Source organism: Sprattus sprattus, assembly GCF_963457725.1.
Source record: "Sprattus sprattus genome assembly, chromosome: 4".
NCBI lineage: Eukaryota > Metazoa > Chordata > Actinopteri > Clupeiformes > Clupeidae > Sprattus > Sprattus sprattus.
In genome coordinates this window covers 31,795,375-31,822,874 of record NC_137923.1, presented here as the reverse complement: position 1 = coordinate 31,822,874, position 27,500 = coordinate 31,795,375, and the positions used below count along the sequence as shown (strand labels likewise).

The window sequence follows — 27,500 nt, the reverse complement described above, 5'->3', positions numbered from 1 at the left end:
TGCTTTTGTTTTGAAAAGAAAAGCTATTGATCCAGACAAACAAGATTAGAGTCGATTAGAAACGGACTAATAACACTCTTGTATAGGCTTTAGAACCCTGCTGGGACAATGAGCACTCTGGCTAGTTATTGCAGCTATTCTAACTTCTGTTTAGGCAGACGAAGTCTGTCTCTGTTGTTCAGAATGAAAGCAGTGTCTGGGTACAGTATTTGATATACTACTTTTTATCAACGTGCGATGAAGGCCTCGATGAAGGCCCCATTCTTTTCTCTTTTAATGGTTGTTTCTCTCTTCCCCATGTTCTGCTTACTCCAGGAGCCCTTCACAACGTTTTTCCTCAACTTCCAAGGAGGGAAGTTTGACCACGCAGACCGCACATTCTCATCAGTGTCCAGGGCCTGGAGGAACTGCCAGAGAGATACCTCTGACGTCAAGGTTGGTAGCACTGAGCACTCGGGGTGCTATCTTCCACTCACTTCCACTCTCCTTATTCAGCCTGGGAACCTCAGTACATCTTCCCCCAGATTTACTTGAATCTCTATCTGACATGCTTTTGGTTGGCAATATGGAGCCAATTATATGATAAACAATCTATCTGTCTCTCTATCTCACACACACACACACACACACACACACACACACACACACACACACACACACACACACACACACACACACACACACACACACACACACACACACACACACACACACACACACACACACACACAGAATTGACTTGAAAAAAAAACTGATCTGATCAGAACTCACCTCTCCTCTGACTTTGGGCACTCAGCCCCCCTAATCAAAGCCCCTCTCCTCTCCACTGATCTTCATGTGAGCCCAGCTTTGGACAGTACCCTCGCGTTGAACCCTTTCTGCTCTGCTCACTCACTCTCTCCATACCTCCACTTTCCACTCTTGGCTCCCATGGGCCCTACAAAACATTCACCTTTTTCTCTTTAACAAGTGTCCACCCCTCTTAAAATATTCATTAGCACGGCCCAGCCCCACTGTGGCCCCTGCTGTAGGAAGAAGAGAAAGAGAGAGAGAGAGAGGGAGAAAGAGAGAGAGAGGGAGAGAGGGAGAGAGAGAGAGAGAGGGAGAGAGAGGGAGAGAGAGAGAGAGAGAGGGAGAGGGAGAGCTCTTGTGTGGGGGCTTCCCTGGGTGCTTGATTGCCTGTAACATGTGGCCCGCATTACAGGCAGCAGTTGATTGCAGAGAACCCTCTGAGAGTCTGGGCCTAGTCCCAATCCGAGCCTGTCATGGTGGATCAGCAGGACTGCCACCACTCCACTACTCCACTCAAGACACCAGCAGCTCACCCCAGCCGGCTTCCTGCCGCCCCCTGATCCCCCCCTACTCAACACTGATTGCACTAGAGCAGAGGGGGGCTTCATACACTCATGTTTCTCTCAAGTATCTAGTTTGACATGTATCAGTAACCCTTCAATCAGGTGAAAGAGGCTTGAAATGTTGTTGTCCACTGAGAACTGTGCACTGAAATAGCTGTGGTTCCACAGAAGACAAATCCAGACCCAGAATACGATAGTTGAACATTTGAGTTGGATCATTTGTTTAGGATTTGTAACCCCACATACTCTTTGGAGGTGTATATCCTGGTTTTGTTTTGGATCAATAGAGAACTATTAGACAGAAATCTCCATTCTGTTCACAACCAGCCCACTTCCACATTCCACACTAGCTGGAGCCAGTACCACGGACCTGAACTGATCACCCCCTGGGCCTGTGTGTCAGTGATGGGTGGGCTGATCAGAACTGATCGCCCTAATGATGAGGAGTGTAGTTGCTAACGTAGGCCACAACATTCAACTGTTTCATACTCTCCCTATACCCCATCTATCTTGTATGATAGCTTAATGGAAGGCGTTCGTTTCTTGTTTAAAGGTAGCCTAGAAGTTTTCAAGTTACGGTCGTGTTGAATTAAAGCATAGGGTGAGTTTGGGTCATTGTCAGTGGACCCAAGCATGACTGTGCATGGGTCTCTCTGTGTGTGTGTGTGTGTGTGTGTGTGTGTGTGTGTGTGTGTGTGTGTGTGTGTATGTGTGTATGTGTGTGTGTGTTTTGTCTCTTTAAGTATCTTGGGGACTTGGTGAAGGGCAGGAGGGGGGCCATAAGATCAGTGACCCATGGCAGAACAGGATTGTGGATCACAGGTTTTGCCCTCTGACCAGCCGCTCAGGGGCCACTGCCTCTAACAGCACCCACATCTCTCCCCCTCTCCCCCATCCAGTCCCCTGTTATCCCCCTCCTGCCTTTTAAGTGGCCCCCGGGCCCTCAACCTCTGAATCAGGGCCGCCAAATTTACACCAGACTGGGCGTCTGAACCCAGGGCACATGTGCCATCGTAAAATCCTGACCCCTCTGTTTGAATGAGAGGAGGAGGAGGAGGAGGAGGAGGGCTGGTTGAAAACTTCTACTGTTTGTTTGCTCTCTTAATTAGCCACTCTCTCTGTGGCGCAGCAGGCCAGTGGAACGCAACCACCTCCTCGGGCCGGAGGACCTGAACGCGCCCACCAGCAGCAGCAGCACAGCCTGCCTCCTGTTGTGCTTGAACATCACATTTCAAATATGGAGCAAAACACAGGCCAGTGCGGGGAGTTTCATGTGCTTCATCTAAGCCTTATGCATAGCCTGGGGAAGTTCTGTCTAATGTTAGCCTACCACCCCAAGTCCCAGTTTTGTCCCACTTGCCTGTAGAAAGACATTTTATAGTACATGCAGTGATGATCAAGATCATAGAGTAGGCATAGATTGAGCTAGTGTTTGAGTAAGGTGAAACCAGTAAGTGGTTGACTAATGTCAAACAAAAGATGTCTTTGTACCTCTTTCTCCAACAGTCATCCTAATAGATGACGCTGGCCTTGCCCAGCCAACTGTAACAACTCTCCTAGTGGTATCAGCTGGGGCGTCAGAGAGGAGGTTTCAAAGGCTAGTAATGGGAGGGTAGCTGTTAATGTGGTCCCACGTGTCAGACGCATATGTGAGCGTGGCGAAACTACTAATCTCCTCCACTCACAGCTGTGGGAGCTGACTGTAATGAGAATGGAATAAAATAACAGTTGGCTTACACGCCACTATTGACAGTCTAGAACTTGAGGATTGCTACTACTACTATGAGATAGATGAGGAGAAAAAAATGTAGACAAAAGCAGTGCAAGTATCAGCAACACCAAGTATCTAAAACAAGATTATACCATCAAGAAATTGACATAAATATTGATAATACACCTTTCTCATGGTTCCTGTTGAATTATAAGCCTGTGTATTCTTCAGATTGTATTACACTTACTAGAATTAGCCTGTTTGGCCATTTAGCCTGGGTAGATTGCCTCAATGAAGGACTTCTGTTGATCATATTTTCTGGTGCATGCAAAGAGGCAGTGATGTGTTCCAGTGCTGATGGGGTCACTGCAGTGATGTGTTCTAGTGCTGATGGAAGCTGATGGGGTCACTGAAGAGATGTGTTCCAGTGCTGATGGGGTCACTGCAGTGATGTGTTCCAGTGCTGGTGGGGTCACTGCAGTGATGTGTTCCAGTGCTGATGGGGTCACTGCAGTGATGTGTTTCAGTGCTGATGGAAGCTGATGGGGTCACTGAAGAGATGTGTTCCAGTGCTGATGGGGTCACTGCAGTGATGTGTTCCAGTGCTGATGGAAGCTGATGGGGTCACTGCAGAGATGTGTTCCAGTGCTGATGGGGTCACTGCAGTGATGTGTGACAGTGCTGATGGGGTCACTGCAGTGATGTGTTCCAGTGCTGATGGAAGCTGATGGGGTCACTGCAGAGATGTGTTCCAGTGCTGATGGGGTCACTGCAGTGATGTGTTCCAGTGCTGATGGGGTCACTGCAGTGATGTGTTCCAGTGCTGGTGGGGTCACTGCAGTGATGTGTTCCAGTGATGATGGGGTCACTGCAGTGATGTGTTCCAGTGCTGATGGGGTCACTGCAGAGATGTGTTCCAGTGCTGATGGAAGCTGATGGGGTCACTGCAGTGATGTGTTCCAGTGCTGATGGGCCACCGTTTGTCTCAGGCTCAGCTTCACTGCAGCCACTGGAATGCCAGTCAGCTCACAGGCCCAGTCATTCATACATCATCCATTCACTTCTCATAAAAGAAAAGTATTGCAGTGGTTCAGAAATATTTAATAAAATTTGGGGAGATACAGATCTTGTGATTGTTCTTTCTGTCCGCCTTCACTTATCAAAGTGTCCTGCATTCTTCAGTGGCAGCGGCATCAAAAAGACTGTACATGTTTACATGGTCTGGTCCTGGTGTTTGCGGATGTATACAGACAGTAAATCTTGTGTGTTTGTGATTAAGAAGGCAATTAAGAATTTACACTAGTGATGGTATGAGTGTTGCTGTCATACATCCAGGTTCTCGTGCGTCGTAATGAACTGTAATGTGTTTTTACTGGTTTGTGTGCGAGCAGTTATATACACGGCCATGTCTGCTCTGGTTCACCTGCCATCCTCGACAGACTGGACACCGCTTCAGTCTACTTTCACACGCCAGGAATGTAGACATGTTTTTGTTTGAGCTGACACACTGTGTGTGTGTGTGTGTGTGTGTGTGTGTGTGTGTGTGTGTGTGTGTGTGTGTGTGTGTGTGTGTGTGCTGAACCATACATGTGGCCATTATTTACATACTGTAAAGAACTGCCCTACTACATTTTCACCATTTCAGAATTCATTAAAAAAAACACCCAAAAAAAGCTTTCTTTCAGCCTGTAGTATGTCGTCGTGCTGTGCATTTTGGTTTTGTTTTTCCACATTATGATAATGATGTCGTGTAGACCCTACATTACACTGTATTAATTTGTTGTTTTCATTTTGCATTTTAACATCTGTCATCTGTGCATCTGTCTATGTTAAATCATTATGTTAAACATGCACTTTGGATTTGGAAGGTGCCAATTCCACCACTCCATTCAGCTTTCATTCTGTAGGCTTATGCCACAGGTCAGTTAAGTTTGGGCTCCCAATCACACCTGTAGGTCTAGTCTAGTTGGGTAAAGACACTGCATAGTGCCTTTAAATACTCCTCGCTGACCTGTAACTGTAAGTCTAGTCTAGTTGGGTAAAGACACTGCATAGTGCCTTTAAATACTCCTCTCTGACCTGTAACTGTAAGTCTAGTTGGGTAAAGACACTGCATAGTGCCTTTAAATACTCCTCTCTGACCTGTAACTGTAGGTCTAGATGGGTAGTATTAGGGAAAGCCTCCCGATAGCAGCTATCACACCACATACAACCGTAGTCTAGGGGTAGGCTATATCTGGATCCCACTGTCTACCGGAGAATCCCCTAATCTATATGCGTTGCATTGACTTGTTAGTCAGCGGTGTTCGATGCTAGGTGTCTGTGATGTGCCAGAGGAAGTTGCCAGCTTACCTTGGTATAAGGCTTGGACAGCCCAGACGAATGACCCGGCGCCAACTAGCCCCGTCGTAGCCGCTATGCCTTGAGAGTTCACAAATAGGGAGGAAAACAAAAGAAACAAACGCACCGAAATGTCCGATAGGCAAATAATCCCCGCAGGTGAGTTCACGGCGTCAGAGCTAGGCCGTCTCTCTCTGCTTGCTACGTGATTCCACTCCGCTCTCCTGAGTGCTCCCAGGTGAGCCATTATCACATGTTGCCTCTTTTCGCTCAGCCAATGAGCAGCCTGTGTAAACCGGCACTCCCCCTGGTGTATGGGATGTGAAACTGGTAGTGTACTGTCTAGGTAATTGCATCTATCTTTGCCTATCGTAACAGTAGACACTGCATAGTGCCTTTAAATACTCCTCTCTGACCTGTAACTGTAAGTCTAGTTGGGTAAAGACACTGCATAGTGCCTTTAAATACTCCTCGCTGACCTGTAGCTGTAAGTCTAGTCTAGTTGGGTAAAGACACTGCATAGTGCCTTTAAATACTCCTCGCTGACCTGTAACTGTAAGTCTAGTTGGGTAAAGACACTGCATAGTGCCTTTAAATACTCCTCTCTGACCTGTAACTGTAGGTCTAGATGGGTAGACACTGCATAGTGCCTTTAAATACTCCTCTCTGACCTGTAACTGTAAGTCTAGTTGGGTAAAGACACTGCATAGTGCCTTTAAATACTCCTCTCTGACCTGTAACTGTAAGTCTAGTTGGCTAAAGACACTGCATAGTGCCTTTAAATACTCCTCTTTGACCTGTAACTGTAAGTCTAATTGGGTAAAGACACTGCATGGTGCCTTTAAATATTCCTCTCTGACCTGTAGGTCTAGTCTAGTTGGGTAAAGACACTGCATAGTGCATTTAAATACTCCTCTCTGACCTGTAGGTCTAGTCTAGTTTGGTAAAGACACTGCATAGTGCCTTTAAATACTCCTCTCTGACCTGTAACTGTAGGTCTAGTTGGGTAGACACTGCATAGTGTCTTTAAATACTCCTCTCTGACCTGTAACTGTAGGTCTAGTTGGGTAGACACTGCATAGTGTCTTTAAATACTCCTCTCTGACCTGTAACTCTAGGTATAGGCACCTCAAAGATAACCTAGCTAGCTCTGCTGTAATGATGAACATACCACCTTTAGTCTGTGTTCCCCTTTGCAGAGGCATGTTTTCAAATAGGGTTATTTTTCTCTGTATTTTGGCCTCTCCTTCCATTGTTGTCAGCTTTTCTGATGCCCTTTTACAATTAAAACAGCTGTGTTTTTGTGTGTGTGCGTGCGTGCGTGCGTGCGTGCGTGCGTGCGTGCGTGCGTGCGTGCGTGCGTGCGCGCGTGTAAGTGTGCATGTGCTTTAGTGTGTTTGTGTTTCATGCCTTTTTATCAGACAGACATTTCGTAGCATGGAGCAAATGAAGTGTCTGAAGTGTAATTTCACTGAGTAATGGCATGGTTTTAGGCACACACACACACACACTCACACAAGATAAAAAACAACTTCACTCTTATTTAATTATTTGCTATTTTCTTTTCCCTTCTGCAGTCACATAATTAACGAGCAGGTCGATGGCAGCCCCGCATTCAAATGATCTAGGCCTATGTTCCGAGCCTTATCTGAGTGAAGAAGCCTTTTATGTAGCACAGCTCACACATTATCAGAAAATGGCCTCTGTGAGAAGTATTCTGCAGCCAATGCACCGTTAATCTGTCATTTACAATAGTGCCTACTTCAACTAAAGTCATGTCGAAGATATTTATCTGGAGGATTTTAAAATCAGTTGTTACTCATAGTATTTCAAGTAGGTTGTAGTGGGTTATCAGGATTATCAGGTATTTTTAAAAGCAGTTTCAGTTGTTCAAAGAATTACATAGCATTCATATTAAATTAAACTGTTGGTTACATATTTAAATGAAAGTTATGGAATACATAGTGATGCAAATTAAAAAAATGCCAGCAATAATAAGTCTCTCTTAACATATCTCTTCTCTTCTCTGCTCCCCCTCTCCCTTCTTGTGTCTCACTTTCTCAGGAGTTGGTCCCAGAATTCTATTATCTGCCAGAGATGTTTGTCAACTCCAATAACTACAACCTGGGTGTGATGGATGAAGGGTCTGTGGTATCAGACGTGGAGCTGCCGCCGTGGGCCAAGGACCCAGAGGAGTTTGTGCGCATCAACCGACTGGTATGGCCACTGCTTCTTCCTCTACCTCTGTCACTCGCTCTCACACACACACACACACACACACACACACACACACACTTGAAAGATACAGAATTATATCATCCTCACTTAAAGTCTTCTAAGAAACACAAACTCCTGGACATCAGATTGGGGCTATTGTGTTTTGAAAGCCACAGGAATCAATTCAATCTGTCAGAGATGTGAATAATCACTCAGGCTGTGATATTTCTCTTGTACACATGCTTCTGGGTGAAACTGAGATTCCTTCCATGAAAAAACTGATACACAAGATACTGGGTGCCTTAGCTTCTGTCAATACAATCGCCAGAAATGATTGCATCACACAAACACTCATTCATTGACCAACATAGTACCCTTCACAAGAACATGACTGAACATGAGTCAAATTAATCCTTTTTCTACTTGATTTTGTTTACATTCTCTTCCTCTCTCCGATGTTTTTTTCTCTTCCTCTGCCCCCTCCCCTCCTCTCCCTGTATCTCAGTGCTGGCTGGGTGATATATAGGCCATGCTGTAATTGCAGACGCTACAGTAGCGTGTCGGGCCCACTGAAGCCTAGCATTAATTAGCAACCGGTGCTGCATCTATCTGACACTTTGACTGCTGCAGCACCAGCACCAGCGCAGGCTGAAGGGTATGACACAGCCGTGGGTGGAACTCTGCAGGGAGTCGCTCCGTGTCTCTGTGTGCACTGACATATAACCAGCGCAGCTTAAAGGCCACTTCTCCTTGGCCCAGGCTGCGGGTAGGAGCTGTAGTGGCGTAACTGTTTCTGTTTGAGCCGGCGTCTTCCCACATCTCCGGATCCTTAATGGCCTCCGCTGGGGATTTCATCCAAGCAGGCATTGATTGGCTCCCTACTTGTTATTGAAACCCCCCCCAAAACAAAATTGCTGATGAAATAGAGTAAGGATCTGTTTCAGAATTTTCCATTCTCATGTGGTTCAGTTTGTTCTGGATTCAGTGGTTGTGTATGCTTTTGTGTATGTGTGCGTTTGTGTCATCTACACATCATTCATCTTTGTGTGTAGGTGCTTTTGGTTTAGGTGTAACTGCCTTTTATCTAGATGATGTAATGCACACCCACACAAACACACACGCAGACAGACAGACGCGTAAACACAAACACACAAACACACACACGCATGCATGCATGTTCGCACACGCACATACACATTACAGCAGGGATCAATAACGCTGCCTTTTATTACACTTCCCACCGTCTGCAAATAGAGAGAGCACTGATCGATTTGCTCAGTAGCCAAGAAGCGAGGTGATAGTATCTTTCTCTAATCCTATGCTGTGGCCGTCAGTGACCACACTGGCACCACTGGCAGTAGTTCTTACTCTTGTTTGGCCAGTTTCTGTGTAATAATAATAAAAATAATAATAATTATTATTCATTTAATTTGTAAAGCACTCTTCATTCAGAGAATCTCAGAGTGCCAAGAATCTCAGAGTGCCATGTGTAGCTAGTGTAATACTGGTCTCAACTATCTAGAGATATGTTGGGATGTACAGTCTGCCTGGAGACAACAAGTGGGAAATGTGGACTAAATACGGATTTTTTTGTCTGGTGTCTGCAAGTGAACACGGCACAGTTCTGAGCAAATGTGAGCTAGCTGGTTGTGTTATATTAAACACGGCACATTATGCTACTGATTCAGGAAAGTTTAGACTAGCCACTGTACAATCTACACAGACAAGGAGGCTGAGTGGTGTCTAAAGGACTATATCTAAACCTCTTCCCGTTTAGAAACAGACAGATATGAAGACATGTAGAGGTGAGTGAGAAGAGGTAGGCTGGGAAGGTTTGTGAATTTCTGTCTCTTCCTTGCACAGACTTATTGGAGTGACGTATCTGAAAGGCATGAATAACATGGGCAGATAGGAATTGGGAGCTGGCTGCTAGTAGATATCACACTCCCGAGCCGCTGGAAGTGCTGAGACCAAAAGACAAGGGGAGTCATGGGGAGTTGTTTTTGCAGTGTTCCTTTTGTAGTTGGTATAGCTGTAGTAGTTTAATTTAGCCTTGGTGGGGCAATCTGATTACTGAACTGCTGTAGGATCGCTTAAGGATCAATGAAATTATGTAGTAATTACATATATGAACTTTGCCCAAGCTGTGGGGAGTGTGGAGAGTGGATTCCACCACTCTGGAGGCGGCGGGGCTGTTCCTCTCCGCTGGGGGTAGGGAGGTCCTCATTAGTCCTAGTCCCGGGTCTCTGGAGTGGGGGGCGTGTCGGCACTCCGCCGTGACAGATGACTGGCATTAGGAGGTGTCAGCTGGGCACCCCCCAGCACAATGGGGTAAATTTGTAATGAGAGCTCTGGCCCACAGAAGCACACTGATAGCACAGTGAGTGGTTAATGACCTGCTTGGGCCTTTAGCTCATCTGTCGCTAATGGACACAGGCAGTAGGGGAGAGAGGGAGAGTCTGCCAAGTCTGTCCCAGCCTTTATGTCCTACAGATGATTAACAGCTAATTAAACCCCAATCTGTGACAGACATTAAAATCCCAGCAGTAAAAATGGCGGCACTAGCCAAAAGTGACAGGCTTGCGCCATGCACGAGATGGCCAGTGAACACTGTCATTTATTCAAGGTAATGTATCAAATATGCTCCATTAATACATTTTCAGGAGAGGCAGTGTTGCCTAGCTGAACACAGTATTAATATACTCCTCAACTTTTTAGCAAGCTATTATGTGGCTTCTAGATACAGTACATAGTAAGAGTGCTTGCACTTGACTTTGCCTCTTGATTGTCATTTAGTCTACTTAGACACAGGCTCCTGATTGAGCCTGGCTTATACAGCGGGAGCTATCATTACTGTCATTGTAAATCCATTGGTTTGGGATATGCGTGGGATTAGGAGAGGATTTTAAACAGACTCCTGCAGAAAAAAGCTCCTCTTCTCCTCAACCCTAACAGCCCCCCTCTCTTCCTGGCTGCCGATGTCACGCCACTCTGAGATCACGGCTGATTGTTGTTTTTACCGTGAGGTCGAGGGAAAGGTTAAGAACCCGATCCCCCTCACCAGATAACAAGCCGGCTCTGGCCACTGTCATTTCTGAGTAACATTCCAGAATATATGACTAATTCTCTTGCTCGGCGGAGCTCAAGATCTGGTTATGATTATAGGAACAGCAGGTGACTTAAGGCCTTGAATAGACACACAGCTAGCAGGCTCCTCACAGCGAGCGGTCACAGAAACCACAATATTGTGTCTGGTGTCTCTGCCATCAAAATGCAAACAAATCTTGACGAACGGCACGTTTCATATTTTTGACAGTTCTGCCAAAAGTATTTAGATTTGTCTGATTTGTCATGTTCATGGTGTAATTGTCATGTCCCACTTGTTATTGTGTACTTCTTCTCCTGCTGATACATTTTAGGATATAAAATAGGATGTATGGAAAAGGAAGATGCAGGAAACTGGGAGAGATAAGGGATAAACAAAAGGGATAGACGAGAGAACCAAACCCAACACTGTGTGAGACTGCACAAAAGAGAAATGAAGTAGGATGGAGGAGTAGGAGAGAGGGAAACTACATGAGTGATGGAACAAGACCTGACAAACAGCAAGGCCAGCACAAGTTGCCATGGCACCAACCTCTCATGGCCGAAGCACCAAACTAGCTGCCATGACAGATCTTTGATATAACAAATCCCCTCAGGTCACCACATCTGCAAAAGCACATCTCTGTCACTCTCTGATTTTATGAGACCATCTCTGCTGTGGCTGTAGGTCCACAATAACACATTCAGTTGCATTCAGATGAATCAACTGGTTTAGCAGGATGTAAGGGAGCCATGTAAAAAAATATCTCTGCGCGTCAATACTTCCGTAGTGTAATATAGGCCTACAACTTGATAAGCTACTCCTATATGAGCAGGATATGGAGGAGTAGGTTTCTATAGCAAACTGTTTTTATCTCACTGTCTTAATTGTCGTTACAGTATATCCCCTTCTATGGCTATAAAAACGATCATAAAAATGGGTGCTACGTTATCTTACAGACACATTCAGAATTATTTTAAGCTTTTCAACATTTCTGACAGTGCAGTAAATATCAGAAGGCTATCAGTATGATGTAGTAAAACAGTATCATTAATGTTAGCTGTATTTAGCAGAGGATTTTTGCAGCGAGTGTTTCAAACAAATGCTCTGGTGTCTAGCTTTTATAGTGGATGATGTATATGATGTATTAGCCCATAAATAGGCTACAGGGTTCTATAGCTTATCAGCTCTGCAACTCAAATAGCCTAGCTAAGATGAAGTTAGACACAGCCTCACACAGCCTGCACATTCAGAGTCAGACACAGCCTCACACAGCCTGCACATTCAGAGTCAGACACAGCCTCACACAGCCTGCACATTCAGAGTCAGACACAGCCTGCACATTCAGAGTCAGACACAGCCTCACACAGCCTGCACATTCAGAGTCAGACACAGCCTCACACAGCCTGCACATTCAGAGTTAGACACAGCCTGCACATTCAGAGTTCTAACTGCACAGCCTGCACATTCAGAGTTAGACACAGCCTGCACATTCAGAGTCAGACACAGCCTGCACATTCAGTCAGACACAGCCTCACACAGCCTGTACATTCAGAGTTAGACACAGCCTCACACAGCCTGCACATTCAGAGTTAGACACAGCCTCACACAGCCTGCACATTCAGAGTTAGACACAGCCTCACACAGCCTGCACATTCAGAGTTAGACACAGCCTGCACATTCAGAGTCAGACACAGCCTCACACAGCCTGTACATTGAGAGTTAGACACAGCCTCACACAGCCTGCACATTCAGAGTCAGACACAGCCTGCACACAGCCTGCACATTCAGTCAGACACAGCCTCACACAGCCTGCACATTCAGAGTTAGACACAGCCTCACACAGCCTGCACATTCAGAGTTAGACACAGCCTCACACAGCCTGCACATTCAGAGTTAGACACAGCCTCACACAGCCTGTACATTCAGAGTTAGACACAGCCTCACACAGCCTGCACATTCAGAGTTAGACACAGCCTCACACAGCCTGCACATTCAGAGTCAGACACAGCCTCACACAGCCTGCACATTCAGAGTCAGACACAGCCTCACACAGCCTGCACATTCAGAGTTAGACACAGCCTGCACATTCAGAGGTAACACTAATGAAAAGAGTCTTGATGACCATCTCTTGCTCAGGAGAGAAGTCAAAGATATCAGACAATTGTAGTCTTCAAGTTCTTCCGAGATCTCGATAAGATGCATTGTAGACAATTAATGGAGACCATTAACTCATTTTGTCAATCACTTCAGCCATTACTTAATTGAAAGAGCAATATTTATTTTTATTTCCTGTTGCTTGATCAAACATACCTTGTTCCAATATTGTCCAATATTTTCTTTTTATGGTTATTTGTGACAATCGCATTGACCAGTGGTAGTAGCAGCAGAAGTGTTTTTGTTTTGTTTGTTTGCTATGGTTTGGCAGTGGAAAGATGGATTTGTTTGAGTTGATATTGGTTCAACCTGTCAGCTAAGTGTAACTTTACAACATTTCAGAAATTCTGGTCAATCAAAATGGTAAGATTCTTAATAGGCAATTCAACAACAGACTTAGCAACCAGGTGAGACTTTTAGCCATACAATCATAATGGTCCACCCCTTTGTTTTTCAGATCATTGCAGGAACAAAATATGCCTTTAATACACAGAACATTTGCTGTCAATACACCGACAAATCTGAAGGCCCACCAGTTTGTTTTTCGCATAATAGGTTTTCTTTGTCCCGGATATCCCAACACCTCTGATCTACACTGTAGGTTGGTTTAATGGAGCAGCTGTTTCGCCATCCAGCTGACATCCCACAGCCAGGGGGTATAACCACGGGACAGCCCCGCTGACAGATACGTGCCACTTTATGAAGCCCTCACTTCTGTTCCTTAACTAGGCTCAGAGACTCTGCTCTCAGGACTCCATTGTCAATGCTGAACTTTATCAGCTTAATATGCTGACAGCTTCTTCACACTTAGTCTGAGTGCCCTGGGATACTGGGATACTGGGCCGCTGAGACCATTACCTCATACATTTCTCTGAAGTCCAGAGAAGACCGAGAAAGTATGCCATGTTTGTTTTTGTTATCACACGTGAATCAAAGTAGCTTTTGTGTTCTTGGAGTCCTTGGAAAAGTTTTGACGGGGCAGATGGGAGAGATTTACTGCAGGTGTCAAGAGCCGTGTGTTACTGGGAGAGCCTGTGCTTTCCCACACCCAAAGGCCAGCCTGCCGGACTCTCACCAGGGACCACCAGCTACAGCTAGAGTCAAAGGTTACCAGTATTTACATTTAACCATCATCTCTTCTCTGCTTGCGCCCCCGCAGTTATCCCTCTGAGTATCAAGTTTGTGGGCAAGTTAACGCTACTCTCGCCGTTCAGCCTTTTCCCTCTGTAAGCGCTATGGCCCCCAGAGGGGAGGGAATCCCCTGCTTTTTCCACATCGGAACACTCGTTGACCACTTCCAGCATACTACTGCTTGTAGAAAAAAAACCTCCTCACATTAAAATATGGCCGCATTTTTATATTTCGGTCACAATTCTCCACAGTTTCATGTATTTCCTTCCATGGCTACTACCTGTTAACCTATAAACAGTGATGCCTGTCCACTCTGCTCTCAGCACTTCTCCCCAGGATGTGCTTCTGCTGAGGCAGTGCTATTCCCACACTGCAGCTCCTCTGAGGCCTGTAAAGAGGGTCTGCCCCGCCTGTGGGAGCGGAGAGCCGGAGGCCAGGCATCTCCATGGCGTCTGCTCAGCGTCTGGCGCTGCTCTCTGCAGGGGTATTGTCCTGAGCAGGGGCAGACATGTATACTGCATGTGCGCTGTGTTTTACGACCCCCCCCCCCCCCCCCCCACACTCCTCCTCTCCTCCTACTCCTCAGTGATGTAATGGAGGATTGAGAGGCCTGAGAAATGTGCTGATCTGCTGCAGCTGACATGTTCGCTCACTGATGTTGTGTTGTCCCCTCACTTGTATGCCTCCATCTCACCACACCACACCCTCCTATCCTCAGACTGCCACATACTTGTCAGACCTACCGCTGTCACCTCCACCCGTATCAGATGCTGGAGAATACCCATACATGGGGGCGTGGTAGATTGGGAGGACTTTCAGAAAGCAGGCAAATCCCCCTCTCCCACCTCTATGCATTGTTAAGATTTGGTTCTTCTTAGCGTTTTGCTGTTTTCTGTCATCATGACATGGTGCTTGTGTGTGTGCATGGGTGCGTGCCTGTGAGAAAGAAGCAGAGAGTGAATAGGCTAAGTGATATTTTTTGTTTGTTTGTTTTGGTGGCAGCAGGTGACTTGGCCTTGATGTTGAGGGGTCCACCGGAGCATGCTCTGTGAATAAAAGGAGTTAATGAGCTTCGCAAGGTCCCTCTTTTCCCCCTCCTCGTCCTCTTTCCTTGTTCTCTCTCCCCTACATTTCACACCAGAGTCTGACAAGGACAATGCATTTAGGCCATCAATCACACAAACCCACTGACCTCAGGTATCTACGCCTCCTCAGCCCTCAGGAGCGCCTTAATTTACTGCTTCTACCTCATCTGCACTTCACCAACTTCCTCCATGTTGGAGGTCATCTGAACTCGATCAAGGAGGTACCTTAACACTGGGAGATGCTCGAAGTTTCATGTTTTGTAAAGCATTGATGCACAAGAATTGTATTGAATTGAAAGCCTTTATTGTCATTGTATTTGCATACAACGAAATTTGGAGCGCTGCTTCTGTTGGTGCGACGAGGGACAACATATCACAACACAAAAATACACTCACTTTTTTTTACAATATTATCACATGCTATATATTTTATCTGATTTAATCTGATTTGCCAAGCCAATATTTTAGAACCTTTTTCCATTACTTTTCAGTGGAGATCTGTAAAGTCTAATTTTCTAAATTAATTTGTACCATGATAATTGTAAATGTAGTGCACAAGGCACTACAACTTTAGACTCTGTGTTACTCCTGTGCTGTAGTGTCAGGTGTTCACACTCTGGGTTTCTCCTGTGCTGTAGTGTCAGGTCTTCACACCTGGTTCAGCTGGTGGCCATCACTGCCTCAACCAGAGGCAGCACCCTCCACTGTTCTGACCCCACAGACAGAGGACCTGCCAGCCTCCCTCTCTCCATCTCTTTCTCTCTCACTCTCTTTTTTCTCTCTCTCACACGCTGTCTCTCTTGCTGTCTTGCTCGCTCTCTCTCTCTATCACTCGCTCTCTCTTGCTCTCTTGCTCTCTCTCTCTCTCTCTCTCTCTCTCTCTCTCTCTCTCTCTCTTTAGGACTTGGAAGTGAGAGTGTAATGATGTCAGTCATCCATTGTAATCACCTCTCTCGGCATCTCAAGCGCACACTCCAACAGCAAGATCTCCTTAAGCCCTGTGTGTGCTGTGCAGTCATTTGAGAGCCTGCTAACAGCTAGTCAAACAGCTATCCAAACAACCTCCCCGAGCAGATGGACTCCTTTTGCAGTGCAGCGGGGCAAGAGGGCAGAAAGACTTCCCCCCCTCTACACCGCCAGCAGAGCCACTGGGCTTTTGCACTGTTGTAGGGTTTTTTATAATAGACACTTATAGACCCAGTGGACTTGCTGCCTGCTGCCTTTGAATCAACCCCCCCCCCCCCCACACACACACACACACACTCTGTTTATCAAAGGTAAATGCATATGCCCTATTCAAAGCAACCACATCTCCCAAGCATTCCTCTCTGTGTTTTCGGGAAAATAATTTTGCACCATCACAGCTCACTCTGCTTCCCATCATAGCGTGGGCAGGATATCCATTCCGCCATTCAGGGCCAAACTATGGTGTCAGGTTTCCAGCCCAGCCCTGCACCACACCCTGACCCTGCTGATTTGGATACTAGATGAAAGGGAATATAGAACACTAGAATTACACTATAATGCACTACAAAAGCATGAGAAAAATGTGTAATGCCTGTGGAATGGCAACTCCTGGATACTAACGGGACTTCCTGACTTTTTTTTTCCTTTTCTTCTCCGCCTTCTTGCCTCTCTTTCTTTCTTGTCTTTCCTGGACATTCTTTCTTTCTTGCCTACACCCCCTTTTTTATTTTCCCCAAACCCAGATTTTTTTTTGGGCGGCTTTCCTTATTAAGAGAGCCAGTGCTCTAGGCAACTGCGTGTGTCTGCATGACGGGTTTTGAGGTCCCACAGAGAGTGTGCTGGCATTTCAAGGAAACACATTTCAAAGACTCCCAAACTCCTCAAGACAGAGTGAGCTGGGTAAGGTTTTCATGACCTGCCTATTTGACTTGAAGGAAGACGTAGGAAGGAGCCGCCCACTATACCTCCCTCCCTTCTGAGTTAGAATGTTCTTGGCCTAACTCTGGGTCACCCCCGTGAGCCTACTGTGTCTGTCAGAGACAGAGTCGGATTCGTCTGAGTTTACTTTAACTTTGTCTAAGTAGTTGAAAGCTTACTCAATAACTGGCTTAACATAAATCTCCTGGAAATGATTTTAGATTCTCCTTTCACCATTTTAATGATGCTTTAACCACTGTGGCTAACGTGTCCCCAGTACTCTTCTTCAGTGTTGTTTCAGTGGCTATACTTCTGCAAGAGAGAGATGCCTGCTGGTCTTTTTCTCCCATTCTCCAATGGGTTGGTTATAAAATGTTCAAAGGGACTGGAATGTCCCTTCCTTCTATTTTTAAACTCAGATAGGTCTGCCAATTATCTGCCAATTATCTGCCAATAATCTGCAAAACTCTTTAACTCTGTTTGCATTGCCAATAAAAACAAAGTACCAGTAGTCCTTCCCCTTTGTGATGCCAGAAGGCCATATTTTTGCTCTGATGGCTTCGCTTTCCTTAACATTAGGATTGAGGGACTACATCCTGTTTATATCCTCTGTGTAAGGGCAACAGACTCAGATGCCCAGCTAACCACAGCCCTTTTTGTGACTGCAGTCACTTTATCAATTAGATTGATGCCAGAGATCTCACTAACGCTACACTTTCAACCAGTGGTTTTATCCTAAATGTTCATTCACTGAATCTCAGTATTTGGTCTGTGATGAGCACACTTGATCATTAAGCTCTGGCTTGCTGGACCATGGTACCACAGTCTTACCATTCAAGCATGCTTTCTCTAAAGGATATGGAACCTTTCATGTTTCAAACGTGTGTGTAGTAGTTCCTGTAGCAGTTCCAGTGTCCTGTGCTTCAGTGGCCACATGCATCTGATTTGTGTGAGTGACTCAGAGGAGTGTCTCAGGACTGTCAGAGTAAGCCCCCCTAATCAATAGAGCACAGCCTTGCTGCCACTCACCCGGCCGGCCCCAGACCATCTGCTAACCACTGCACCTCCTGCCCTGACAAGCCGGCATTCACATGCAGATCAGCAAATTGATTTGTTAAGTGACATTTTAACATCCTCACAGACAGCTTACATGAAGTCTATAACATGGTGTGTCTTGGGGAATGGGATGTGTAAAGACTCTCCGGAAAAAATAACCCCGTTTAAGTTAGATGCTGATACATAATATGGGTCATTTACACCATGGCTCATATGACTCCAAGGGGTCTTTGTTGTGAAAGTTGAGTCTTGCTGGATGCTGGTCAGACCTGCAGGTATAATAGCAGAATACACAGCAGGGGTTGTACTTCACCCTCACAGAAACACAGGAAGTCTCAGGGGCGGATTTAGAGGCGGGGCCAGGGGGGCCGAGGCCCCTCCTCTAATTTGATTGGCCCCTGTTCTGCCAATCACCTGGCGAGAAAACCAAGCGGAAAATCAAGCGGAGAATTAAATGATCACTGCTGCAGTTCCACCTCTAAACTGTTGGTGGCAGTGCGCCGGTTGCGTCAATACAAGTGAATAGAAGAAGAAGCGTTCTGTTCCTGCCGGTTGCTGCGTAGCGCAGCAGTTTGTACACGTGCTGTTTTCATGACGAATGCAGCATATAACTCACTCTGGTTGGTTAAAAATACACATGGGGTGGGTCTTAAGGCTTTGGTGACCACCAAAACGAACTTTGGTTGGCTGAAAATCACGTCAATCAATCAGATAGCCACGCAATATTCTGTGTTTGTTTTCAGTGAATCTCAAATGGTGCACTTTATCAGACATATCGTAGTAGTAGACAGATGAATGGCGAGGTAAGAGAAACTAAATTAAGGTGCATGGTATTTTGAAAGAGGTCGATCATCACCAATAGGCTAATATCATTAGATATGGGCTTGCATTTTCATTAAGCAGGAAAAATTAACCTTCGACATGCAGGAATAGCCTGCTACTGTTGTGTCAACTCGCAAGCGCAAGTTAAAAAGAACAATGCTGCTAATTCTAAATGATTTAGCAAGTAGTCTAAGTATGTGTGTATTGCCTTGTCGCAAATTGATGTTTATTTAAGCAGCGTCATCACTGGATATCAGATGGTGATGACACTGTTGGCCCCTGAAGGTTACGTTTGGCCCCATTGTGGCCCCTGCTTCAGAAAAATCCTAGAACTGCCACTGGGAAGTCTTGCTGCTATTGCTGGACATGGCCATTACACAAGCAGCCAAACTAACAATTAGTCAAGTCTAGGCAAGGATTGGGCTTTTCCTGGTCGGAATGGGCACTGCTTGGACCCGGTCCCAGACAGGGAGGCCCCTCCCACTTCTCCCCCGTCCAACATGGCGGATTGAGTGAGGAAATCCAAGACGCAACGCACTCCATCAGAGCCTGGTGTGTTTTGTTTTCACTGGAGCAGAGATTGCAACCAGCTGCCAAGTGAAATTTAAAGAAAATTATATCCTCTTTTCTTGTCTGACAGGCTATTTTTAGAAGTACTTTTAATTTTGCCCTCTCAAAGCCAGATGTCCTCTTAGCAGAGCTTTTCTTCTTGAAGAGTTTCAGCACAAGTAAAAGAACCATGAAACCTCCTCACTCCAATAAGCTAAAGCTGTATGCACTGAAGTAGTAAAGGGTGAATTCTACAGAACACACACACACACACACACACACACACACACAAATAAACGATGCAAAGCAAAAAGCCCTACCCCACCCCTACCCATATAATTTGCATAAAGCCAAACTAAATTATTCATTAATTGTGGGAGCTGTCCCAGTGGAGTGCAGTGCCACAGACCACCTCCTCTAATTGGCATATCAATAACCCGCCTTAGATCCTTTTAATGAGCGCTCAATTCAACTCAATTGTAGGACGGAATCTCCGTAGTACATGCAACCTCCAACACCTATTGGACACACTAACCCTCCATAATGGAGCTGGATTGTGTGTACCACTATAAAACCAGACCTAAACCTAATAAAATGTAGTTCCAAAATCTGACTGGATTTTTGATGTGACAAACGTTTGTGGATATGGTTAACAAGCAGCATTTCTATCCTCCAACACAGCTGCATTTGAATTGTAGTGTGCTGTCGTATCATTTCTCATGACTGGGTTGTGAGCAGTTTCCCCTTTAGGTTAAATTACGCTGTGTGCGTTAGCAGCTCCCCTCCTCATGTAAATGTGATCCCCTGTCTCCTCTCTCTGGGACCGGGCCTGCCTGACAGGCTTTGAAGTGACACTGCCGTGATCACTTCCTCCTCCGCAGCCTTTGGGGGCAGAGGCGAGCGCCGGGCTCCGGAGCTGCCCCGACTCCCCTCCCCAGGCCTCATTACCATAGAGGCGTTCCACGGTTAGGGAGGGGCGCAGGTCTTCAATAACACTGCCCCTGCTTTGTTTCGCCACGCTGATTGACACGAGATGGCGGCGCACATTAAATGCCCATCAGGCTCGGCATTAGTTTTGGAAACCAGGGAGCGAGGGACTGCCGAAAGGTCAACGCTGCCAAATAATGAAGAGAGGGATACCCCCCCCCCAACCCTAACCCCCCCCCCCCCCCCCCCCCCTCCGCTTGCACTCCATCTTTCTATCCATTTAAGAAAGAAAAAAAAAGCAGCTCCTTCTCTCTGTGGATCTTAATAGATATGTATCCCTTAATAAAGGGGATTGCTTTTTGACACGTGGCTGTTAACATAATAACACGCAGGCAGGCAGGGAGAGGGGTGCTGGCAGACACATGTCTGGGCTGAGATGGTCTCCTGAGACACTCTGCTTCATGTTATTGTGTGTGATTGGGACGCCCTGTGTATCTCCCCCGCGCTCCTGAGACACTCCAGCTTCATGTTATTGTGTGTGATTGGGACGCCCTGTGTATTTCCCCCCCCCCTCGCTCCTTCCCGGTTTAATGTTGCCGTTTTAAGTGATGCTGCACTGTCATGAAGGACAAGAAACAAACGCGTTCATTAATGATGGTTATGAAAAAACACTTTAACCGTCTCTCTTCGGCTACTCGTTTAGATCCATTTCCCACGTCTGGAACGGACCTTTCTGGGCCTTTGGGGAGAGCGAGCAAGCGCGGCGGAGAGTAGAGCCCTCTGAATGAGCCCAGTCGTAATCATCATAAACACTCCAAACTATTAGCTCTGTGCTGTGGCAAGTGATTCTCTCCAGAACTGCAACCCCAGACCCTTCATGGCACATTTTCTCAAGTGCTCCCTTTTGGCCCTGACATTTAGCTATTTTTAGTGATATTGTGCTGCTTTTCATAAAATCATTTATGGGAGATTGCAGTGGTTCCTGTGCGGGGGAAATGTCACCCGTCTCTCCCAGTCTCCCCTCATGCCCCAGTAGAACGCTCTAATTAAGAGTACGGCAGAGAATTAAAGTGAAATTAGCTGTCAGAAAGGCACATTTAAATGAGTGATGTGCCAGCTCAGGCAGTAAACATTTAAATGATATAAATGGCTGTTTAAGTGCACAGCTTAATGTCTGTCAGACTATAATGTGACACAAGGCAGCAATGACAATCAAGACTGCGTCACATTCTCATTTGGACACGTTTAGGGCCTTTGTGTCTCAACATCTTTGTGCAAATGAACACAATCGCTGCTTTTATGAGAATCCATAAACACTCAGCGTGCCGCGCCAGCTAATGAAGGGTAGAAACAGCTTGTAGCTTCAGCCTCATCGGGTTCATCAAGACAATACGTGCGCGCCATGTTTCCCTGCTCGTGTGTTAGAGTGACGAGGTGAGTGATGGAGAAAAACAAGGTGTGATGTCGAACGTGTTATTTGTGTCGAGTAATTGTCAATCTCTCTGGAAAGGTATTTATTTTAGTTTTCATTTTTTGCCTCTCCTGCAGATCTTTTTTACTGATATCAAAAGCTGTTGCCTTGGTCCCTCCTGGGTGCCGGCTTATCTGGTGTACATTGTGTTCTGTGCTTCTATGAGTCCAGGACAGAGTGTGTGTGTGGCTAAGTGGAAGTGTATGTTTTCAGAGAGCTCTTTGGTGCGAGGTGTATATTCTGAGTGGGCTCATGTGTGTGTGTGTGTGTGTGTTCTCATTGTAGGCTCTGGAGAGTGAGTTTGTGTCCTGCCAGCTGCACCACTGGATCGATCTCATCTTTGGCTACAAGCAGCAGGGCCCTGAGGCTGTGCGGGCGCTCAACGTCTTCTACTACCTGACCTACGAGGGAGCGGTCAACCTCAGCTCCATCAGTGACCCCATGCTCAGAGAGGTCTGTACCGCACAGCACCGCACCACACCACACCGCACCACACCGCTAGCACCGCACCGCACAGCACCACACCGCACCACACCGCACCACACCGCTAGCACCGCACCGCACCACACCGCACCGCACCTACTACACAACAAGCAGCAGTGTGTGCTACATGGCACCCATATCCGCCCTTCTGTTTTGCTTTCTGTCTGTCTCTATACATACATTATCATACGCATTTGTCTCTAATTCAACTTAGAAGACAAATCTGTCCTCTCCTCGACAGAGTGGGTTGTGTGACCATGCATAATTCATGGCCCTCGTTCGCAGCTTAGCCACACTGACATGGTTCCCTGACTGCTGACTAACAGTCAACACTAATGCGGCGTTGCCTCTGGGAGAACAGCGCAGCGCAGGATGGCGGTGCCTCGTCCTTGTTCAGACGCAGACACATCGCCCTCACTTGAACACACCATCAGAGGCTTTGCTCCGCTAAAGACACATCACATCACATCACATCACATCACATCACAGCGTGCTCTCTCCCCTGCTGTCACAAAAAAAAGAACCAGGTCAAGTGATCTCCTAAAGTACCTTGCAATTATGAGCAGTTGACCTGTGATAAATTATAACGGATAAACTACATATGGATTAAGACTATTCTACTTCCGTATGGGAATATCTGTAAGGGATTAGACTTATTCAGTCTTTATTCAATTCAATTTAGTTCAGTAATAGAGCACCAATTCAGTATAGCACTAATAATAAAGGAGCTTTACAGAGCCCAGAGGGCATCCCACAGTGGAGATCTCTTTCTGTCCCCTCCTACCCTTGACTAAGTCAGTGAGCAGAGCTAGGTTGCCTTATATGCGTATATAAGATTATAGGTTATGTTGATGAAGAACAATGTTATTGAAGTCATCAGAATTGGCAGGCAAAGGTCCTACAGTATGGGAGAGAGCAGAGACAGATTAGTAAACAGAATAGCAGTCATACACACTAAAAACAATACACTGCCTTATTATCTGAACATCAATTTCTTTAAACTATGGCATAGAGGAGGAGGGGGGGCGACACCCTCGGGAATACAAACACAAACAAGACACGTCCCCCCCTCGCATAACGTTGTCCCCCCCCCCCAACAAAATTGAAAAAAAATAAAATAAATTGTAACATTGTCAGGTCACCAGAGTTGGGATGCGAACCCTGGTCGCTGGCGTGGTATCCTACGCTTAACCCAGTGTGCTATTGATTCTACAGTCTCGAGATTTAAACAAATAAAAGAATAAAAAATACGAGAATATGTCTACATTCATTGTTTCCATCAGGTCCACTTCACCTGCTCTCTCTCACCTGCTCTCTCTCTCTCTCTCTGACAGCCGGTCAGTCATTTCCCAACTATCACTGGATAAAGGCATTTCCCATGAGGCTTTGCAACCATCCTACATTCATTTATGAACAAAAAAACAAATTAAATCGCTGGCCAATTTATATTATTGGTCATGAAAGTTATGTAAAGTCTGAATAAAAAGAATTAAATCAAGGTAGGAGGCTAAGCAAAAATCAGTAGGCTGGATTAATGAAAGTGAGTTTACCTCACCATAAGTGAGATGTTTTGAGACAACAAGTGCTATATATATTGGTTGGACCACCTCATTTCATATCACCTGACTTCTTGGAGATTATCACGGGAACTTGATCTGATTTTATTAGTTTTAACTCAATGGACGGCTCATGGACTCCACAGTCACGGCTGCGCAGGGCACTAGAGAAGACGTTAATTTGCATGCAGCTGAATTCCTCCTTGAAGAGCCTTGGTATGCGTTTGAACTTTAATCATTATTTGTCTGTGAGTAGATGTTGTGTGTTAGGACATGTATTGCCGTTTAGACAAATCTAAAACTGACGTTGAATTTCTGTTTGTCACTGTTATTAGAGAATTCGGTATTTAGCAGCTAAATTATGCTAGCTCTCGTGACAGCAATTCTTTTCATGTCCCCCCCCCCCCTGAATTACTCTCTGAAATGTTCCCATGTATTGTCCCCCCCTGCAATGAAATGGGATCTCCGCCCCTGGGAGCATGCTCAGTGGGACTTTAGGTGGACCTGAGACTGGGGCATGCTCAGTGGGTCTTTAGTTGGACCTGAGACTGGGGCATGCTCAGTGGGTCTTTAAGGCCGAATTATGCTCTGTTTTAGACGTAACGCGTAAGCACGTAAGATACATAACCCCCCTTTGCGCTGTAAAATATCCCCCCTTACGTGCTTAAGTGCGTCGCCCAAAATTCCTGACTATGTGACTAAAACACTACGGCCCTACACAGCTCGCAAAGGCTGTGATTGGCCGGCTACCACAGCCTTTCACAGAGTCTCACGTTTCCGGGATAATAGCATACAGTCTTTTTTAGACCCAGACATTTTTTTAAATCATGAATACCCTGCAGACCTTCTCACAAGCCGTTTCTTATGGATTAGGAACAAACATAACAGAAGAGGTCCGAAGACATGAACTCCTTTACAAATCCTCTTTAAACACTTACAGGACGCTCAAATTACCGCGAATATCCCACTCTCACCCGCGATTGTTTGGAGAGAATGTGGTCATTCACGAACAAATAGGTACTTTCATATTCATTTTCCGCCACTTGTGAGTCATAGTGATATCTTTCATTGAGTTCATATTGACGTGAATCCATCAATTGCACCAGCGAGTTTGATAGAATGAACCCGGTCTGCTCATATACAAAAGTTAACAGTATCCTGCTGTTACCTTGTAGCCAGCACCATTGTAGTTACAAGCATTGACAACATGATGAGATTCTCTCGCCGTTTACCACCTCATCTTTGAATAATGTAACTCATAAACACATCGTTTTAAAGCCTGTCGCAGTCATTAAAAGATGTCAATAAACGAACTTTTGCGTCATGTGCTGTCTTTTTCGCCACTGGTACTGAATTGCCAACATTTGTATTTTGTGTAACACATGTATTCATAACATCAAGCCTTTCGCCCACTACACTTTCATGCTCCGGTAAGTTTTTTGCCTTTGTCCTGCTGCAATAAATAGGCTTACTTAACTCAAAATAAATCTACAGTTCTGGCGTCAATTTGCTTTGCAACACGCAACACGGCTCACAAGCCTTGCAACACGGCTCTGCGTCTAAAACAAACCTTAAATCAAAACTTGTCTAAAACAAGTTCCTTGTGTAAATTACGTGCTTACGCGTTACGTCTAAAACAGAGCATAATTTAGTTGGACCTGAGACTGGAGCATGCTCAGTGGGTCTTTAGTTGGACCTGAGACTGGAGCATGCTCAGTGGGTCTTTAGTTGGACCTGAGACTGGGGCATGCTCAGTGGGTCTGCTGCTCTGCCCTTCATGCTTGGCAGCTGGACGGAGGCGGGCGGAAGGAGGAGCAGAGGGCTGCACATCTCCTGATTAATGGAGCCAGTCTGGGCATCCCCACACAGATGTGCTGAGCCCCCTTCACAGCATGCAGATCCATTGCTGCACTCATTCTCTCTCTCTCTTCCTCTCTCTCTCCCAGTCTATTATCCAAGCCTCTACCTAATGCCCTCTGCCTTCTGCAGCCTCTTTCACACTAAGCTGCCCCCTCCATCAGTGAACCCATAAATTCACACTGCTGCCATCAAATCCTGGGATGATGTGCAAGCTCTGAATGAAAAGAGGGTGTCAGAGATGCCAACCTCAGCAGAACCCTGTGAATTGGCTCTCTGCATGGCTGACGAGTCCAGATCATCACATGTGGGAGCATACCTTATGGCAGATTTGACATTGGACCCGCCACCCCGATCTCACATCAATCACTGTTTGGTTTTTATTTAATGGCCATTTTGGACATAGTTAACCAGATTTCCTTTTGTATGTTTGGTGTTTTTTTTTAATTTATTTTATTAGTTATTTTGATACAGCTCTACACGGCTCTGTCCTGTGCCAGAGGCTCCCCCCCCCCCCTCCCCTCCCCTTCCCTTCAAACGCAGACGAGAGCTGTGTGAGCTGCACTGCAGGCCGGCTTCAGAGAGCTTCATTAGTTGGATAAACAGACTAGTCGCAGCACTGCCAGCATGTTTGTGCGGAAGTAAGGCTGTGGCAGAGGAGGAAAACCCTTAGGTTCTGGGCTACATCATACACACACACACACACACACACACACACACACTTCAACACACATAAAGAATTGCTTTTCGAGGACTAGAAAGGCATACATATGCACCCACTACTCTCCCTCTCGGTTTCTCCCTTCCTCTCACACACACACACACACACACACACACACACACACACACACACACACACACACACACACACACACACACACACACACACACACACACTGGAGGAAAGGCCTGTGGCATGTCAGACAAGCTGCCAGTATATTTGAGTGTGGCTAGGCTGTGCCAGGCCTGGACCTGCCTGCTGCTCTGCTGCTTTCTGTCAGGCAGAACCAGACGATTGCAGAAGAGACAAAAGAGGAGAGAGCAGAAAAGCGCAAAGCAAAGAGGGCTGGCATTCTGAGCAGTCTGGCAGCGCTGCCTTCTGATTTCTGCCGCCCCCAAAAAAACACATGCTGGTTTGTGTGTGCGTGTGTACGTGTGTGCGTGCGTGTGTGCGTGTGTGCGTGTGTGTGTGTGTGTGTGTGTGTGTGTGTGTGTGTGAGAGAGGGAAAAACAGTCCAGACACACACTGTAATTACGGATTAATGACTAATGATTACCATTCTACATACCACACAGTCACTACTCCATTAAAAAAGGCCCTTCCTGTATGCTACACGAGTGAGTGGACCCTCATCCTCCCGTCTCCACACACACAAACACACACACACACACCTCACATCTCCACACACACACACACACACAGCCCCAAACTGACCTTAATTTAGTCACGCCTCGCCCTCTCTCATATACTCAAGGAACCCCATTATGGTAAATAAGAATATTTGGTCACAGCTTGTTGTACATCCAAATTGCCTTGTCAAGGCCCTGAGTAAATCAGTGGGAGTGAGGCTGCCTTTTGGGTGCTGTGTGGTGCTGCTGCTGGTGGTGGAGGGGGGACCTCCATCATGTAAATGTGTGGAATATAGGGAGAACTCATCAGACACGGGCCAGCACCCTCTGAGATTGGCCCCATCCTCCCCTCCTTATTCTGGGGCACCCTGGCTCCACGCCGTACCCCCGGAAAGCCCTGTGCTGCCGGCCCTGTAAACGTCAGCAGCAGGATTTAATGATGATGGGTTGGGTGCCTGCTAAAG

General features: G+C 46.1%; 1 protein-coding gene across 1 annotated transcript in view; it reads left to right on the top strand.

The window, feature by feature from the left end:
• lrba (LPS-responsive vesicle trafficking, beach and anchor containing) overlaps nt 1-27,500 on the top strand; it is a 222,424-nt gene that overhangs the window by 165,162 nt on the left and 29,762 nt on the right. Inside the window, exons 45-47 of the mRNA XM_080837053.1 lie at nt 316-435; nt 7,471-7,623; nt 22,076-22,243. Coding sequence (XP_080693179.1) covers nt 316-435; nt 7,471-7,623; nt 22,076-22,243 — 441 coding nt within the window. The remainder of the gene's footprint in view (nt 1-315; nt 436-7,470; nt 7,624-22,075; nt 22,244-27,500) is intronic.